The sequence below is a fragment of the Spea bombifrons genome, chromosome 1 (assembly GCF_027358695.1).
Source record: "Spea bombifrons isolate aSpeBom1 chromosome 1, aSpeBom1.2.pri, whole genome shotgun sequence".
NCBI classification, from domain to species: domain Eukaryota; kingdom Metazoa; phylum Chordata; class Amphibia; order Anura; family Pelobatidae; genus Spea; species Spea bombifrons.
Genome location: NC_071087.1, coordinates 2,972,730 through 2,989,592, shown reverse-complemented (window position 1 = coordinate 2,989,592; position 16,863 = coordinate 2,972,730). Strand labels below are relative to the sequence as shown.

Here is a 16,863-nt window from a genome sequence, read left to right as displayed (position 1 = left end):
CAGTGACCAAAAAGCTCAACAATACAGTAAAAGCTGTGTACAACTCCAAGTCCATGCATTGTAACCTCTCATAGGCGTTATCAGCATGGCTAATGTCCCACTAGATGCAGTGAGGGGCTTGCAATAGAGCGAGAGAAAAAGAAAAGGGGTGTGGGGTGTATAGTGAGGGCCATTAGTAGCCGGAAGAGGGAGGAGGTTCTGCCATTTTACAGATCTCTGTTCTGACCTCACCTAGAGTATTGGGGACAGTTCTGGAGACACTAGCTCTAGAAGGACACATTGGAGGGGTTCAGAGGAGGGCAATTAGAGGGCAATTTAAAGGATTTACATTTGTCTTGTTTGGGGATACAAAAGGGATACAGAGGGATGGGACAGAGACATATACATACATAAAGGGATTTACAAAGTACAAGAGAAAAGTTAGAACTAGAGGCCATAATCTAACACTAGAGGATCAGAGGCTGAGATGGAATGGAGGGCAGTTTGAAGATAACCCAACAGAAGCCAATCCAGGGGCGGAATTTAAACATGCGTGGGCTAGACATAAAGCCACCCTGACTATAGCACTGGACCAGGTTAAAATGGACAGACAATATGGCCTGAATGGTTCTTTTCTGCCTTCAAATTCTATTTAGTAATATGTAATATTATGCTGCCCCCCCCCATTTTAATTCTGCCGGCTGTCCTGATATGAATGGCTTGCCTACCAACAGCTTCTTTTTAACCCTTTATCAAGGGGTCCCCAAAATTAGGGTCTGGGTGCTTTTATTTGCCGCTGTGAATTATGTATTTACACAGTTGTGTTTGGTATTATCAATATACCCCACGTTGTTATTTACTCTTCCTTTCATTGGGGATTTGGGAAATAATTTTGACAATCGATAAATTTGCCACACAGACTCAACCCAGTGCCGGTGCATTAGTGAGCCCTTGGCTCCTTAATAACTCAACCAAAATTCCTTTATTCATTTTAAGCCAAGACATTCATAGTTATTACAGAAAATAAATTCTACAGGGCCCACTCAACGCTTCGTTCAAAGGGCCCTCGCTGGAATTTGCCCGCAATTTAGTTAATAGAACTTTATCTAAGGATAGTTTGGAAGGAGTGGGGTTGTGTGTGTGTGTGTGTGCGTGTGTGTGTGGTTTTGTCCATTTATCATATTGAGATATTGCAGATACAGGTAGCTCTAATGAGCCAAATACCTTCAGATCCATTCACAGGCTGATTATCGTCCATATTGACCTTAACAATGTCAGATACATGCCCCATTCTACAACCCCTGCTTTAGTAAATGTCTCTTTGTGTTCATGCTCGGTTTCATCAAAATAATATAACATTTTGGAAAAAATATACAGCATTGAATTCCAGCGCTAGAAGCTAATATAGCAAAAATCTCAACGATGACGGAGTTTTTCCCCGTAACGCTCAAATAAGCCGAGATAAAAGAGATCCAGACGTTACAGAAGATCAGCATGCTGAAGGTGATGTATTTGGCTTCATTAAAAATGTCCGGTAATTTTCTGGCCAGGAAAGCAACAACGAAACTCACAGCGGCCAGGAAGCCCATGTACCCCAGAACAGCGTAAAAGGCAACCACTGACCCCTCATTACACTGAATAATGATCTTTCCAGGGTAGGAGTGAGTGTTCATTTCCTGGTACGGAGGAGAAATAGACAACCAGCAGATGCTAATTACAACCTGAATAAATGAGCAGACAAACACAACACCGTTGGGTATTTTGATTCCCATCCATTTCATCCAAGTGCTGCCGGGTTTGGTGGCTTTGAAAGCGATGCAGACCATGATGGTCTTGGCCAACAGAGAAGACACAGATAATGAGAAGAGGATCCCAAAAGCAGTTTGCCGCAGCATGCAGGTTATATCCACAGGACGACCGAGGAACAGAAACACACAGAGGAAGCTCAGGATGAGGCAGACCAGGAGCAGGAAGCTGAGGTTCTGATTATTAGCTCTGACAATGGGGGTGTCCTGGTATAAAATAAATATCCCCAAAATAACAGAGGCTATGACAGACATGAAAACGGATATAGAGCCAAATACTGATGCAACTGAATCCTTTTTGTAGGACAAGAATTCAATGGGTTTTGGAACGCATTTATCCTTCTTCTCATTAGGATGTTGGTTTTCAGGACATTTTTCGCAAGATTCTCCATCTATAAGATATATCAAAATTATACTAATTTATAAAAAAGTCAGTTATGGACCAAGTAATACATGGATAATGAGTTCACTTCACCATAATATCCGTCAGTAACATGCTCTCTGTTGCAGATTTTCCTATTAGGAAGCTGAACCCATTTACATTCAGCTGTCTGCCATCTAGGGGAGGTTTCCAGAGCCTGGCTTATCTTGTATTAGGGAATACTTGGGCCATTGAGTCTTGGCCAGCAACGTGTAGCCAGAGAGAGCTCCAGTTGGAAGAAAGGCTTTTATTTAATGATATTTTCTTTTCGGGATATTCATTTTCTTACCCTAGGACTGTGCTTAAGATCCTTATAAGTGACTTTCTTTGACCGTCAGATAACTGGGTTTTGTCACAATTGTCAGTGTTAAATTTGCTGTTTTAATATGTTTTTATTACTGTAGGAAATATCTATATTTTAGAGTTGTTTTATACAATAGAGCAGAGAGGTACATTTGAGCCCATAAATGACCCTGACTTTCTAGTGCTTTTGCTGCATTTATTGAGGGTTCAATAATGTGATTTCTGACCTTTCATTAAAACACCAGGGACAAGGTTACAGGGAGTAGGCGAGCAAGAGACGCAGTCAAAGCAGCAGGTGTGCTTTCCTTTGTGCAAAATCCGTCTATAGCCAGGAGGACAATCTTCAGAACATCGAGAGCGAAGAATCTTAAAACCAAGAAATCAGAATTGGAGGAAATATCATTGCCCATTGCCCAATGTTCCACCCATCGTCCTGCCTTATGATCCTCCCATAAGCACACCTTATGCTTCTGTTGCACATTTTCCTTCATCATCCTGCCTTAATCAGAATACCTTCAGCCAATTAGGTATAATAATATAATAATACCTTCATTCCAAGCAACGGAACACACCAGCCCAAAAGGGCTGAAGGCGACCACAACTCCACCAGACATGTAGTTAGGTACCCCTCTCCACCCCATACCTCCAGCACGTCAGATCACCCCCAGTCCCATCCTGCTGAGTGCCACCGGAGTCCTATACCACATCGTCAGTATTTCATAAGCTGTCTCCTGGTATCGCGAGGCGATAGAACATTTGTGCGCTAGGATGCAGACCGTCTCCCACTGACGATCTGAGAGAGTTTCACCAAGCTCAGTTTCCCACCTACCCATAAACGCTGGAGGTATCAATGAGTCCCTCTCGAGGAGCAGACGGTAAATGCTCCTCCCCTAGGGAGGCAGGCTCGCCTTGCAAGTTGTTCGAAAGGAGTTAAGGCTCTAGACAGATGGTGCTTGCCCCGGAGTGCCTTGACGTACCGCACCAACTGGGCATAGCGAAAGCACTGCATCAAAGCGCCTCGGGCCGTGGGGATCGCCCGCTCAAAAGGCAAGGGGGCCGAACCATTCCATGTCAGGGAGACGTTGGCGTCAGGAGACAACTCCAAGGAAGCAAGGTAACCCCCTTACAGACCCGGGACAAAGTCGGGATTGCCAGCTATAGGGGTCAGCGGTGACGGATAGGAGGATAGAGCGCCACTAATCTGCCTCCTACGCCAGACCCCCCAATGCAGCCAGAAAGGGGGATCTGGGTATCAGCCTTCTCCACGGCTACCCAAATCTTAGGAACAGGATGATACCGCCACTCGAGGAAGCATAACAAATGAGCGGCACAGTAATAGCCGAAGAAGTCAGGTAGGGAGAGGCCAGCCCTGTCCTTGGGATGCGTAAGTACGGTATAGCTGACTCAGGGGAGGCTGCTCCTCCAGATATATCTAGTCACTAACGTGCACAGATCTGTAAAGAACGACCTCGGGACCGGCACCGGCAAGGTTTGATAAAGATAGAAAACCCGTGGGAGGACATTCATCTTTATCACATTAACTCGTCCGTGCCATGAAATGTGAGGGAGGGCCCAGCGGGTGAGATCAGCCTGCAGTTGTTGTAGGAGACTTGGGAAGTTCACCCTGTAAGTCGACGAAAGGTCCCGTGGGAGCCACACTCCCAGGTATTTGATATGGTCTCGACACCATCTATACGGGAAGGAAACACCCACAGCCCGAGACTCCGCAGTGGACAAGGAAACATCCAGAACTTCTGATTTGTCCACATTAATCTTGAAATGGGAGAGGGAGCTGTAAACCCCCAACGCGTCATGGATGTGCGGAAGCGAGACAACCGGCTGAGAAACCGAGAAAAGCGAGTCGTCCGTATAAGCGGACACCTTAAGCTCGCGGCCGGGGCAGGATAAGCCATGGATGCCGGAATTATTCCGGATAGCCTGCAAGAAGGGCTCCAGAGAGATAGCGAAAAGCAGGGGTGACAAGGGGCACCCTTGGCGGGTGCCATTGTAAATGGGGAAGGAGGCTGTGAGGGCCCCATTCAGGCGAATACGTGCTGACGGGGCAGAATAAAGAGACATAATCCAATGGAGCCAGGATCGACCAAAGCCCATGACCCGGAGTGTCTGAAACATGAAGTCCCAGGCCACCCTGTCGAACGCCTTCTCCGCGTCCGTAGACAGGAGAGGAATCTTCTGGCCCGTCGACTGGGCTAAGTGTATGGTATTGAGTGTTAATATACATTTTTATTCTTTTACACTCTACACTATTGTGGTTGTTTTTTTCCTTTTTGTTTTACATGAGCGCCTCCAAGTGGTTTTTGAGTTTACAATTTGCAACATTTGCAGAGTGTTGTCTTTGGGAAGCTGCTGTAAAAGACAATAGAGGGGTAGTATCATTTGCATAATTATCTTGATTGACTGGCACACACTTTTTATAGTATATTGGTTTTCTACACTTGTTTTTCCGCATGTGTTCAATAATGTTGAATCTAAGGGAAAGGAAAGCCATTCAAGAACTTCAAACTGCCAATGCTTTTACCCTACGCTCCGCCGATAAAGGCGGGGCGATTGTTATATTGAATACTTGTGACTACAATAAAGAATGCCTTAGACAACTTCAGGATACAACTACTTATAAAAAAAACTAATATAAATAACAATAAGTGTAAAGTAAAGTGCAACTTATAACACACCTCGTGAAAAGACCACTTTAAATTTCCACTCAAATAACAATAAACATAAAAGGTGTAAGCGCACGTGCCCCAATACACAATCTTAGGGTAAATCTATATATATACTTGCATATAATATGGTTTATATTTTCTAAATCTTTTTATCAATCTCTTTTGTTTCCCTGCAACCCACATATCCTCCACATCTTGATTTTGATTTTGATTTTGAAAAAAGATTTTTTCTCTTCCTATGTTTGTTTTTACATAACTTTTAGTTGGTTGGTTTTGTATGCTCTGACCGCCCCTATAAAAATATGTAAACCCAAGTAATCAGATAATTCTTCATCTTGGTTCAACAAAATGTTATACACGATTAATATATGGATAAATACATATTTTATTAATTTATATATATATATATATATATATATATATATATATATATATATATATTGTTTTGGATTTATTATTGAATTTTAATTGTTTCTATTAGAATTTCCCTTTTTGCCCTTTTCCAAAATGGCTGCCAGATTTTGCCTTCCATAAGAGCCTTTATAATGTGTGATGCCTTTACAATGTGTGATACCCATATTGGACCAATTGGAAGGGACACTCTAGAGGTTACACCAGGACCTAGCAGAAACCAGAGGTTGCGCCGGAAGTGACGTACCGGAAACCAGAAGTGTCTTACCGGAAGTGACACACTGGGAACCGGAAGCCTGTGAAATTGGCGCCAAAACCAGTGTTAGGCACATTATAAATATGTAACCAGAGGATAAGGAAAATACACTTGAAAAAGACATATAGTCGAAACGCGTTGTGTTTTTAAATATACTTTTTATATTTGGGGAAATATAGGTTTTCATACCTAGTTCTCCTTATTTTACTAATAAAAGAATCCAGAAGGAAAAGAACTGTGTGGATCCTTTACTGCCTGGAGTGGGTTCAGAAGGAAGGCATCCTTTCATTTACACCCCAAGTGGGCACCCGGAGCTGTTTCTATAGAGCCTGTTCACGGCTCTATCTCATGTGACTTTACTCTATACCCCATTAAAATCATTACTGCATTTATGGGTTACACTATGATCTCTCTGTGTCTCATTTTACAGGGCTAAAAGAGAGGTCTAAACCACATCATATGCAAGTATATATACAGATTTACCCTAAGATTGTGTATTGGGGCACGTGCGCTTACACCTTCATGTTTGTTACTTATAAAAAACTGACTGGTAACCCAACTGGGGAATATAGCTTGCAGCTAGAGAACCTTTGCAAACAGGCATTAGAGGGAGATATTATTAATGAACATGAGTCAAAATTCATTACGGGTACGCAGGAGAGATTGGCCGTTTTCTACTGTCTGCCAAAAACACACAAAAGTTTAGATAGTCCTCCTGGCCGTCCGATTGTATCTGGAGTAGGATCTTTAACATCAAATTTGTCACAATATGTTGACAAATTTTTGCAACCATTTGTACAAAAGACAATTTATCATTCAAAAGACACTACTCAAGCAATTAAACTAATAGAGAGTTTTTCTTGGACCACAGAATATGTGTTATCTACTTTAGATGTTAGTGCATTATACACTAGCATCCAACATGACTTAGGGATAGCAGCAGTGGAAAGACATCTCACAAGAACAAGTTAAATTCATCACAGAGGCCATTAGATTTATTCTAACACATAATTACTTTTATTTTGATGGTGATTATTATTTACAGCAAATTGGGACCGCCATGGGCACCAGGTTTGCGCCAAGTTACGTAAATGTATTTATGTCAGCGTGGGAGGAAGATACCATCACCCCCATTCTTGGCGCAAGCCTGGTGCTCTGGCGACGTTATATAGACGATATTATTTTAATTTGGAAAGGGTCTATATCACAGAATTATTTGTTGAAAATGTAAATATGAATTCGCACAGTTTGGTATTCACGCCCACAATAAGCAAAGAGAGAATTTTTAGATTTGGAGAGTAAGGCTATCCACTCTACACTAATATGTAATACATACAAAAAACCAACAGCAAAGAATAGTTATATTCGTTTTGACAGCTGTCATTTACCCAGATGGCTGACTGACATACGTACAGGGCAGTTCAGAAGGATTAAACGGAATTGTACTTTGGCAGACAATTTTGAAGATGAGGCATCACTGTTGACCTCTCAATTTTTGGAAAAAGATTACCCTCCAGATCTATTAGAAAAATCTCTGGACAAAATTAGGAGTGCTGATAGGACATCTTTTTTGAGGTTCGTGATTGTGAGAAAAACAAGAAAGTAGCACAAGAAATGAAATTAATTTTGCCCTTTAACAGAGATTATAAAAAGGTGGAACAGATAATAAAGAGACACTGGTATTTATTAAAACAGGACAAAGTGATAGGAGGATCTATACCATCTCGCCCACGGATAATTTACACTAAAGCACTAAATCTACGCATTATGGTGGCTCCATCTATTAAAAGGCCCCCACCGAACGAAGTAAGCCAGTCATGGCTCTCCAAAGGGTTTTTTCGATGGATGTGGGTCTTGTTCAAATTGCCTGTCTATTCAGGGTGAGAAAAAAAACAGTTATGGTTAAGACTACAGTCAATGATTTTAAGTGGGAAATTGGAGAATTAATCACTTGTAACACTAAAGGAGTTATATATATATATATATATATATTACAATGTAGTTGTCATAAACAATATGTAGGGGGTACAAAGAGATTGTTGAAGACAGGAGTGGCAGAACATGTCTATAATATCAAAAAAGGGAATTTAAAACATCCATTATCTGTTCATTTTGCTCACATCCACAATAAAAATCCGTTAAAACTGAGTTTTATAGGTCTAGAAAAAAAAAAAATCGAAAGAAACTGGCGAGGGGGCAGTTACCTTATTCAGATGTCGAGGGCAAAAACCAAAAAGATCTATGAATTCCAAAGTTTGGAACCATATGGCTTGAATTCAAGTATAGAACTTTTTGGTTTTATGTAGAAAGATGGGCTCCCTACCCGTGACCCACTCTGGAACAATTGGTAGAGTGGCCCCCGGGAGGGATCCTGTCATCTACTGATATTTTCAAGATATTTTCTTGTATCTTATTTTCATTTTTTATTTTCTATTTTATCGTTTATATTTTTATTATTTATTTATTTATTTTACTCTTTAGTTTCATGTAGATAAAGAGAACGAATGACCAAATAGCAATTAAATATGGAATCTCGAGTACTCTTTCCATGTTTTTTCTTTTTGTCTTTTAAGCATTTCCACCTTTATTCTATTGTTGTCATGTGACTTTTATGGTCAGTATAAAAGAGAGGTCAGATACCTCTAAACTTACAGCTACTGAGGAAGGGGACTGCTCTAATAGCTACTGTACCCCGAAACGCGTTTAGCTTGTGTTTAAACACACTACTACTATATTGGACACTGTTCAGACACTGGCCGCTAAGCCGGCGGCAATTGTGGAAGTTTGGGAGGCACTATTTGCACTTTTTGTCTATATGCTGATTGACTGCAGGAAACCTTGCGAACACCCAGCGAACACCATTACTAAGTTGGTCTTTGTTTGCGATTTCGGCCGGAACGTCCTGCACACAGTTAACAACTGACTGATTATCTGACTGCTACGTCAGACGCCGGTGATTGCCAGTGCGCTCGCCTGTGTGAGAGGCTACTTTCCATCCAGAGCCATATCTCCCAGTTGGAGCGTTGCACTGGGAAAAGATCTGCTAGCGACAAAAATCCAGTCTAACATCAGATGGTGAGCGGTACAGTGTACCATCTTTTTATGATCTGTTAAGAAAAAGAGCATCTGTTTTACCAAATAAGGCACCGGCCAGTGATTCTATAAAGACATAGTGCTTACTGCCTACCCCAAGGGATCCGCACCATACTGAATGTTTGAGGACATCTTTCTACAGATATTTTGTTATCAGCACGAGTTTTTGAAGTATTCAGTGCTGAAACATTGTTGATACAAATTCATGTTGCAGGACAATTACTACAAATTCTTTTTTAGTTAGATACAATTTTTTATAGGTTTTTCATTAAGCCTGAACCGTGTACCAATATTGATCAGGAGTGTTATATTATTATATGTTTTACTATATATTTTTTACTATTTATTATTTTTGTGGTAATCAAGCAACTGAGTCTAGCCACAAGGGCCCTGTGGTTTTTCAGACTGACAGTTGTGATTTTATTAAAAGTGGTTTTTATACGGTCACAAATATTTCTAGATTTTTCTTATTTCCCTAAACTGCTATTTCCAAATGTCATTGTGGTTTACTGAGGACTGATACAATTGTTGTAGTATTTTTCCATATGTTGATTCCACTTGAGGTATAGGTGGTGTTTCAGTTAACCTCGTTATCTTGATCGTGAGCTGCACTGTGTTGTGTGGTTTTATTGTTCAATAAAGGAATACCACAGGACTTGGATGAATGATGAATCATGCTTCTCTATCTGGAAGTCTGATGAATGAATCTGGGTTTATCGGATGTCAGGAGAACGTTACCTACTGGAATGCATAGTGCCTACTCGTTTGGTGGAGAAGGCATAATGATCTGAAGATATTTATTTCAGGATTTAGGCCCCCTAGTTCCAATAAAGAGTGACAGAAACCAATTCCCACAGACACACTTTAAAATCTTATGGAAAGGCTTCTTAAAAGAGGATGGACAGGTGCCCACATACCTTTGGTCATATAATGTGTGTGAGTATATAATATATATATATATATATATATACATACACACACACAGTATGTCACAAAAGTGAGTACATCCCTCACATTTTTGTAAATATTTTATTATATTTTTATGTGACAACACTGAGGAAAAGACTCTCTGTTACAATGTAAAGTAGCGAGTGTACAGCCCGTATAACAGAGTAACTTTACTGTCCACTCAAAATAACTCAACACACAGCCATTAATGTCTAAACCATGGCAACAAAAGTGAGTACACCCCTAAGTGGACTTTAAACTGTCTCTTTAACGCAGATACGTGTTATACCCCCAACAGAAGCTTTACATATTAATGTCAGATACAGGGGACAGGGCATCAGATACCCACGAGTATTAATATCAGCAGCAGTAATAGGAATATCATATCTGACTACCCGACTATCCCAATACCCCTTCTAAACAACCCCCTCACCACACAGTTCCTGGAGAGCGGAGCTACACGTGGGCCCTTTTAGATAGCGCTGTCCCTTTAAATGTCAGTCAAGCAGCACACAGGTACCTCGCAGGCCCCTGCCTGCAGCACAAGTGGTGTATGGGTAATGGCCGCCTACTGGACCCTCTCTGTCAGACTCACCGACAGCTTCATTCTCAGCAGACATGAAAAGACTTCCCTCCAGCAGAGCTCAGCATGCGCAGGACACAGCACTCTGCAGACACAGGGTACTCTGGGGTTTAAGGGACTGTGAAGCTGCAGCGGCCTCACCAGCTCCTCTCTGCTAAGGAGGACTGTCCAGCTTTTCCAACACGTCTCTCACAGGGATTGCACAAAAATCTAATCAGTCACTTTGGGCCTAGTCCTGAGCTCTGTCACCATGGAGCTTCCTGCTTCCCTCTCATTCTCTGCCCTCCAGCCTCCCACATCCATCCATAAACACCCAGCCAATGCCTCACTGTCACCTGATTGGTGTAGCTGATCACAGGACCTGCTTGTAGCTCCTCCATTTTGAGTCCTGGCAGTGGCTGAGGGGCCCATCAGCAGATGCAGCAGTCAAAGTGAGTGAGAAAATGGCGGGAGCTGCATACATTGTACACAGCTGTGAGGGGTCTGAGATTTTACCTCAGGAAAAATAAATGCTGTTTAGGGCCACAGATGTTTAAAACTCTCCCTAAGTTACCTGTATTCAGGGCACCAGCAACTGAAGTGCTGTGAGTACTTTATTAGTATATAACTCTATGTATCAGTATATAATTCTCTAATGTATATAACTCTATGTATCAGTATATAATTCTCTAATCTAGATATCAGTATATAGTTATCTAATGTATATAACTCTAAATATTAGGAATATAAATATATAATGTATAGAACTATATATATATATATATATATATATATATATATGTATATCAGTAAGCTTTAGCAGTATATGACTTTATATGTAAGTATATGAATCTCTTATGTGTATAACTCTATATAACAGTGATATAATTCTATATCAGTATATAAATCAATATCTGAATATTACTATCTCAGGTATATAAAACTCTGATGTATATAACTCTATACCTGTATATTACTGTGGGAAGCACTATAATGTATATAAATCTATATCTGTATGTAAAGTAAATTTAGTATAGGTGATACCTTTATTGGCCAATAGCTTATGAGGCTAACAGGGCCTCATATTATAGCTGATAATATATAAATGCTATAATATTCCTGAATGCATTTATAGGGTAATATGTGAAGTGGGGATGTGACCCGTTTGAACGTATAAATACCGTATTTGTTTGATTATCAGGGCAAATGCTCTGAAAAAAAGTATCCAGAGGATGCGATTTCTCTGGGTTCTGCCGCCTGCGGTGCGGTGCTCCCCACCTACTTCACCTCCAACATTGGTGTCATCCTGCGATGTCAGCGGGACCTCCTGCCCCCATGCCTCAAGAGAGGCACCAGGTAGCCGGAACTAGGAAGTTCCCAGAAATTGACAGGAAGTGGTACACCTTGGGAAAACAATTAAGTTTTTTTTGTTGTCGGGTCATAGTTACATAGTTACATACATACAGTTAGGCTGAAAAAAGACATGCGTCCATCAAGTTCAGCCTTTCCTATATCTGAATTTTTTTTGCTGTTGATCCAAAAGAACCCAGTTTGGCTCCTTTCAATTTTGCACTAACCAGGGAAAAAATTCCTTCTTGATCCCAAAATGGCATTCAGATTTCTCCTTGGATCAATACGCGGTTTCCCCATAATTAAAGATTTTATCCCCAAGTATTATGTTTTTCCAAGTATTCGTCCAGTTGCTGTTTAAACGTCTGTACAGACTCTGATAAAACTACCTCTGCAGGCAGAGAATTCCACATCCTTACTGTCCTTACTGTAAAAAACCCTTTCCTCTGCTTTATACTAAATCTCCTTTCTTCCAGTCTAAACACGTGACCCAGCGTCTTAAGCATAGTCCTGTTTATGAACAGATTTCCACACAATGGTTTGTATTGGCCCTGAATATATTATCATATATATTATATATTATCATAATGCTATCATATCCCTTTCTTCATAACTATAGTGCTCCATTCCTTTTATTAATTTTGCAGCCCGCCTCTGAACCCTTTCTAGTGCTATGATATCCTGCTTTAGAAAAGGTGCCCAAAATTGCACTGCATATTCAAGGTTTGGCCTTACCATTGATTTATAAAGGGGCAAAATTATATTTTTATCCCGCAAATTGATGCCCCTTTTTATACACGACAATACCTTACTGGCCTTAGCGGCTGCTGACTGACATTGCACATTGTTGCCTAGTTTGTTGTCTATAACAATTCCCAAATCTTTTTCATTTGTCTTTATCCCTAATTCACTAAGGTTTAGGATGTAGGTTGCTTGTGCATTCCCTACCCCGAAGTGCATAACTTTACATTTATCTACATTAAATTTCATCTGCCATTTGTGTGCCCCCCCAGTCTATCTAAATCCCTCTGCAGCACAGTAATATTACTTTACCTAGTTCAGTGTCATCTGCAAACACAAAAACATGATTTTCAATGCCTATTGCCAGGTCATTTATCATCACTGTCTGGAATAAGGAAAGTGTTTCTGCAGTGTGAGAGCAGCACTACCTTTACCTTACCGAGGCTTTTTAGTAGCGCACGTTCCATACAGCTTGTGACATTTCTACTATTTGTTAGTTTTATCAAGATTCCCATGTTAGATATTCCCACACAAACCGTGCATCACTTTTGTTCCGAAAAAATAGGGCTTTTGTTTGAAACCAACGAAACATGGAAAAAATAATAATTTTGAGAACTTCGTCACAGTAGGTGCCTCAGCTAAACAATGACCGGATTAATGTTCAGGAACATTCCATTATTACACCCCACATAGATATTTTTTCATATTCTAGTGGGCTACATCCATCCTCAAATAGTACCCTATAGGGTAGCATTTTAAAATATCTGAATTGAGGGGTTTGAGAGTAATGAAAACTCAAGTCTTACAGGTATTTCCTAATCTTGCTTCACCTTTTGTGTCTGTACCTGTATATCTATAGGGTAACAAAATGGTCAATGTAGGAAAGAATGTGTGTACAAAATGGTTTCAGAAAGGAAAAAAGTAACCATACCTACTGCAAGAAGTTACAAAGCAGGGTTTCAAGTCATTCTCAGTAGGATATATAGGTGAGAGCTTCGCCTATCCAGGTAGGACAAGAAATTACAAGCGTCCCAGAACCTCCCATTTATCTTCAGTGTTTTTTTCTGCCCTAACCTGGGTAGGTGAAGCTTCATCCCTTGTTTGTTTTTCTGAGGACTGTGTCTTATCTCAGTAGCTTCATCTCGTTAGCCTGCCATTGTTTGTTTCTTGGGGACCATTCCTTTCTTCCACATCAGAGTAGGATAGGATTCATGGGCAGATCTGTATTTACCTGACTCTAGCAGTCAGAGGAAGGATCCATAACTTTGTTTCCGTGTAGCTCACTCGGCTGCCCTTGGACTGTGTTTTCCGTATATTGGAGATTCTGTAACACTATATGGCCATATTTTTCTTAGCGGAGCTTCACCCGGCAGACTTCCGGGCATGCCGGGCAGGTATGATAATACAGTAGGGTTGCCAATGTGGAAAAAAAATACACTTTCCCCAGCAAGCTTTTCTTCTAATTGAGGTAGAAGCTAAGTATCAAATTATGTGACCCTTGACCTTGAATCTCAAAAAAAAGTGTGTTTTTAATATTCTGGGTAAAAATATGTTATACAGTTAAATGCATTCTTCCTTTGGTATTAGTTTGGGCTTTGGGAACAGGAGTGAAAAATCTCACACGCAATGAAATACCTTGCCACTTGTTAATGTAAATGATGGTATAATAAAATATGTGATGTCATATAACTTTGAGGAAAACTTACAACCATAACAAGTTAGTGTCTTCCCCTGTAGCTTTTCTTCTGAGCTTTGATAGTCCGCAAAAGTTAATGTGTAATTTTTGTTCAAAATGTCTGGCTGGTGAGGGTACACATAGGATAGGGATGGAGACTGGGGGAACTCTAGCGAGACTGGGGGAACTAAAAGGAAGCCGCTCCACAGCCTGTTTGGAGCCTGACACAATGAATTAGTGTCAGGCTCCATCATAGAAGCCCCGGCGAAAGTGGAGTGCGGTAGCGGAGGTTGTCTGTGCGCATTGCACAGCAGTTCACCGGCTGCCAGAGAGGAGGATTCAGGTCCCCTGCAGTGGAGGGTTTTTAATTGCAGGTGGGGGTACTTCACTACTGGTAGGTAGTTGGGAAACAGTTAAAATGTATATGCCAAGTGCATTATTCTTCTAATGTACTTCACTACCAGTGATAGAGGCCGATACAGTAAACCAGGCATGTCCAAACTTTTTTCGAAGCGTGCCAGATTTGAAGTGAACATGTGCGAGGGCCGACCATTTTGCCTGACATTCTTTGAACCATTAAAATTAAAAGCAAATTAACTATTTTATGCAAAGTTTATTGAAAACGGCATACTTTTCATTTTGTGACTTGGATGACAAATCTAAACAAGGTGTTAAATCACTCTGCCTTTAATATAAAAAAACCAGATCTATATTTGGGCAACTTATCTGGGGGGCCTTATCAGTCTGGAACGTGGGCCGCAATTGGCCCTCGGGCCGGACTTTGGACATGCCTGCAGTAAACGAAGCATGCATACAAGGGACACAAAGCTATTCTTAAGCTAAGACAAGATCAAGAACTGATCAAGACGTAAATGATGCATCAGGAAAAAACAGACCAAATAGGTCTTATATGCTGTCAGATTCTATGTTTTGTGACGGTGTAAACCCCAGGGAGATGCTTATTTTGGCATTTGGGTACAGGTGCTATCCAGAATGTAAATATGGGTCCCTGGGGTGGAGCAATTGGAGAGCATGGTGGGCCAATGCTCCATTCCCCCATTCTGTGGAAAATCCATGCCGCCTTTTGCAGGAGGCTAAAAGTCTGCAGGATCCAGTACAGGATTTCTATGAGGCCAGCATCAGGCACAGGTGCTGGGCATTAAAAACCCCTGGAGCCTGATAATCAGAGAGACTGTTGGGGGAAGAGGAAGTTCCCTGCGCTCCCAGGGCAAGGAGAGGCCCTGAACAAGAAGACTATCCCTGAGCCAAGTGAGGCAATACCTGCCTGGACATTTTGTGTGCTGTCTGGGGGAGGTTTTCCAGAGCCTGGCGTGGCTGGGTCTGGCTGGAAGGTTGAGTTAGTGGGTGATTAGGCTGGTCAGTCCGGACCAGCATAGTTCAGTTAGAGAGGGCTCCAATTGGGAGCTAGGTTTTTTTTTTATGATTTGGTTTTTGGGGTTTAGGCGGTTAAAATAAAGCGCTGTTTTGTTCAAATCTGCTGTTCCTGATGCTGATTGCCCTAGAGGACTGTGCTTAGGACCCCTAAAAGTGACATGTATGGCCCTCATGCTATAGGGTTTGTCACAGTTTCTATGAATAGACCCAAGAGTGGCAGATTAAGACATATAGTAAGCATACGTCCCAACATTTCAAAATGTGAAAGGGACACAAGTTATTTTTTATTTTTTTTAACTCTCGCGGAACTCACTGATGCAAGCAATTGCACTTTACAATGTTGCGCTTGCATCGCCACATACACTTCATTTACATACTCGTACACTGCCCTTACACATATACATGTACACTGCCCTTACACACACACATACACTCCCCTTACACACATATGCACTGCCCTTACACACATATATATACACATGGCTTTACACACCAGCTAACAAATACCTATACTGCTCTTACACACACTGGCCCATACACACACAAGCTTACAAACACATACATTCGCATACACTGCCATTATACCCCTTTCTCCCCATCTCTTACCTTTTCCTCCATCCGTCTTCCTTCATCCTTCTGCCTCCATCCTGTATCCTGCGGTGGGAGCGCAAGGTCTGCTCCCTCATCACTACGTGCCGGCTATTGCTGCCGAGCCTAGGGATGACGTAATATCTCCGTGCTCGGCATTATTTGCCGGCACGTAGTGATTAGGGAGCAGTAAAGCGAGGTCTGAAGTGTCCCTAATGTTGAACCGACTAGAGGGAAATTGCGATCTCCCACCTAGTCTGCAGGCTGCAGCCGCTGATCGGGCGGCTGTGTGCCCCTCGCAGCTGCACCTGAGGTGAGTACTGATCTTGCCTCACCCTTCCTCTGCTCCTGCAAAGCGGGACAGAGGAAGGAATAGGTGGGACAGTGGGACAGAGACCCAAGATCGGCACTGTCCCGCGTAAATCGGGAGAGTTGGGGGCATGTAGTAAGTAATTTTGCCTATCCTAGTGCTTTATCAGTGAAGTTACCATAAGAATCTGGTGGTTGACTCAGCATTAATGTGAATGGAGTTCTAGGTCATCCATGTGAGTAGGCACGAATGTCATCCCAAGTTGGCTTGAGCTCTGGTCATACTAGCAAATAACTTCACATTAGTATAGATGAGTTTATCAGGCGACTATGTTTGGAAGGG

The 16,863-nt window shown here is 41.6% G+C and overlaps 1 protein-coding gene across 1 annotated transcript; it reads right to left on the bottom strand.

Moving 5' to 3' along the window:
• Positions 1–1,271: 1,271 nt before the first annotated feature.
• On the bottom strand, positions 1,272–10,863 carry LOC128468019 (vomeronasal type-2 receptor 26-like). Its single transcript, XM_053449793.1, has 4 exons — positions 10,813–10,863; positions 4,222–4,446; positions 2,736–2,874; positions 1,272–2,176 (listed from the first exon to the last, which is right to left on the bottom strand). The coding sequence occupies exons 1-4, from the start codon at positions 10,861–10,863 to the stop codon at positions 1,272–1,274; spliced, it is 1,320 nt and encodes a 439-aa protein (XP_053305768.1).
• Positions 10,864–16,863: the final 6,000 nt, after the last annotated feature.

Bases quoted from the DNA above. Each gene is read 5' to 3' on its own strand.
- LOC128468019 (XM_053449793.1), bottom strand. From the start codon at position 10,863: ATGGAGGAGCTACAAGCAGGTCCTGTGATCAGCTACACCAATCAGGTG. The intron at 2,875-4,221 runs GTGGGTGTTTCC...CTTGGTTTTAAG, and splicing joins CCACTGCGGAGTCTCGGGCT to ATTCTTCGCTCTCGATGTTC. The intron at 2,177-2,735 runs GTCAGAAATCAC...TATATCTTATAG, and splicing joins CCCTGGTGTTTTAATGAAAG to ATGGAGAATCTTGCGAAAAA.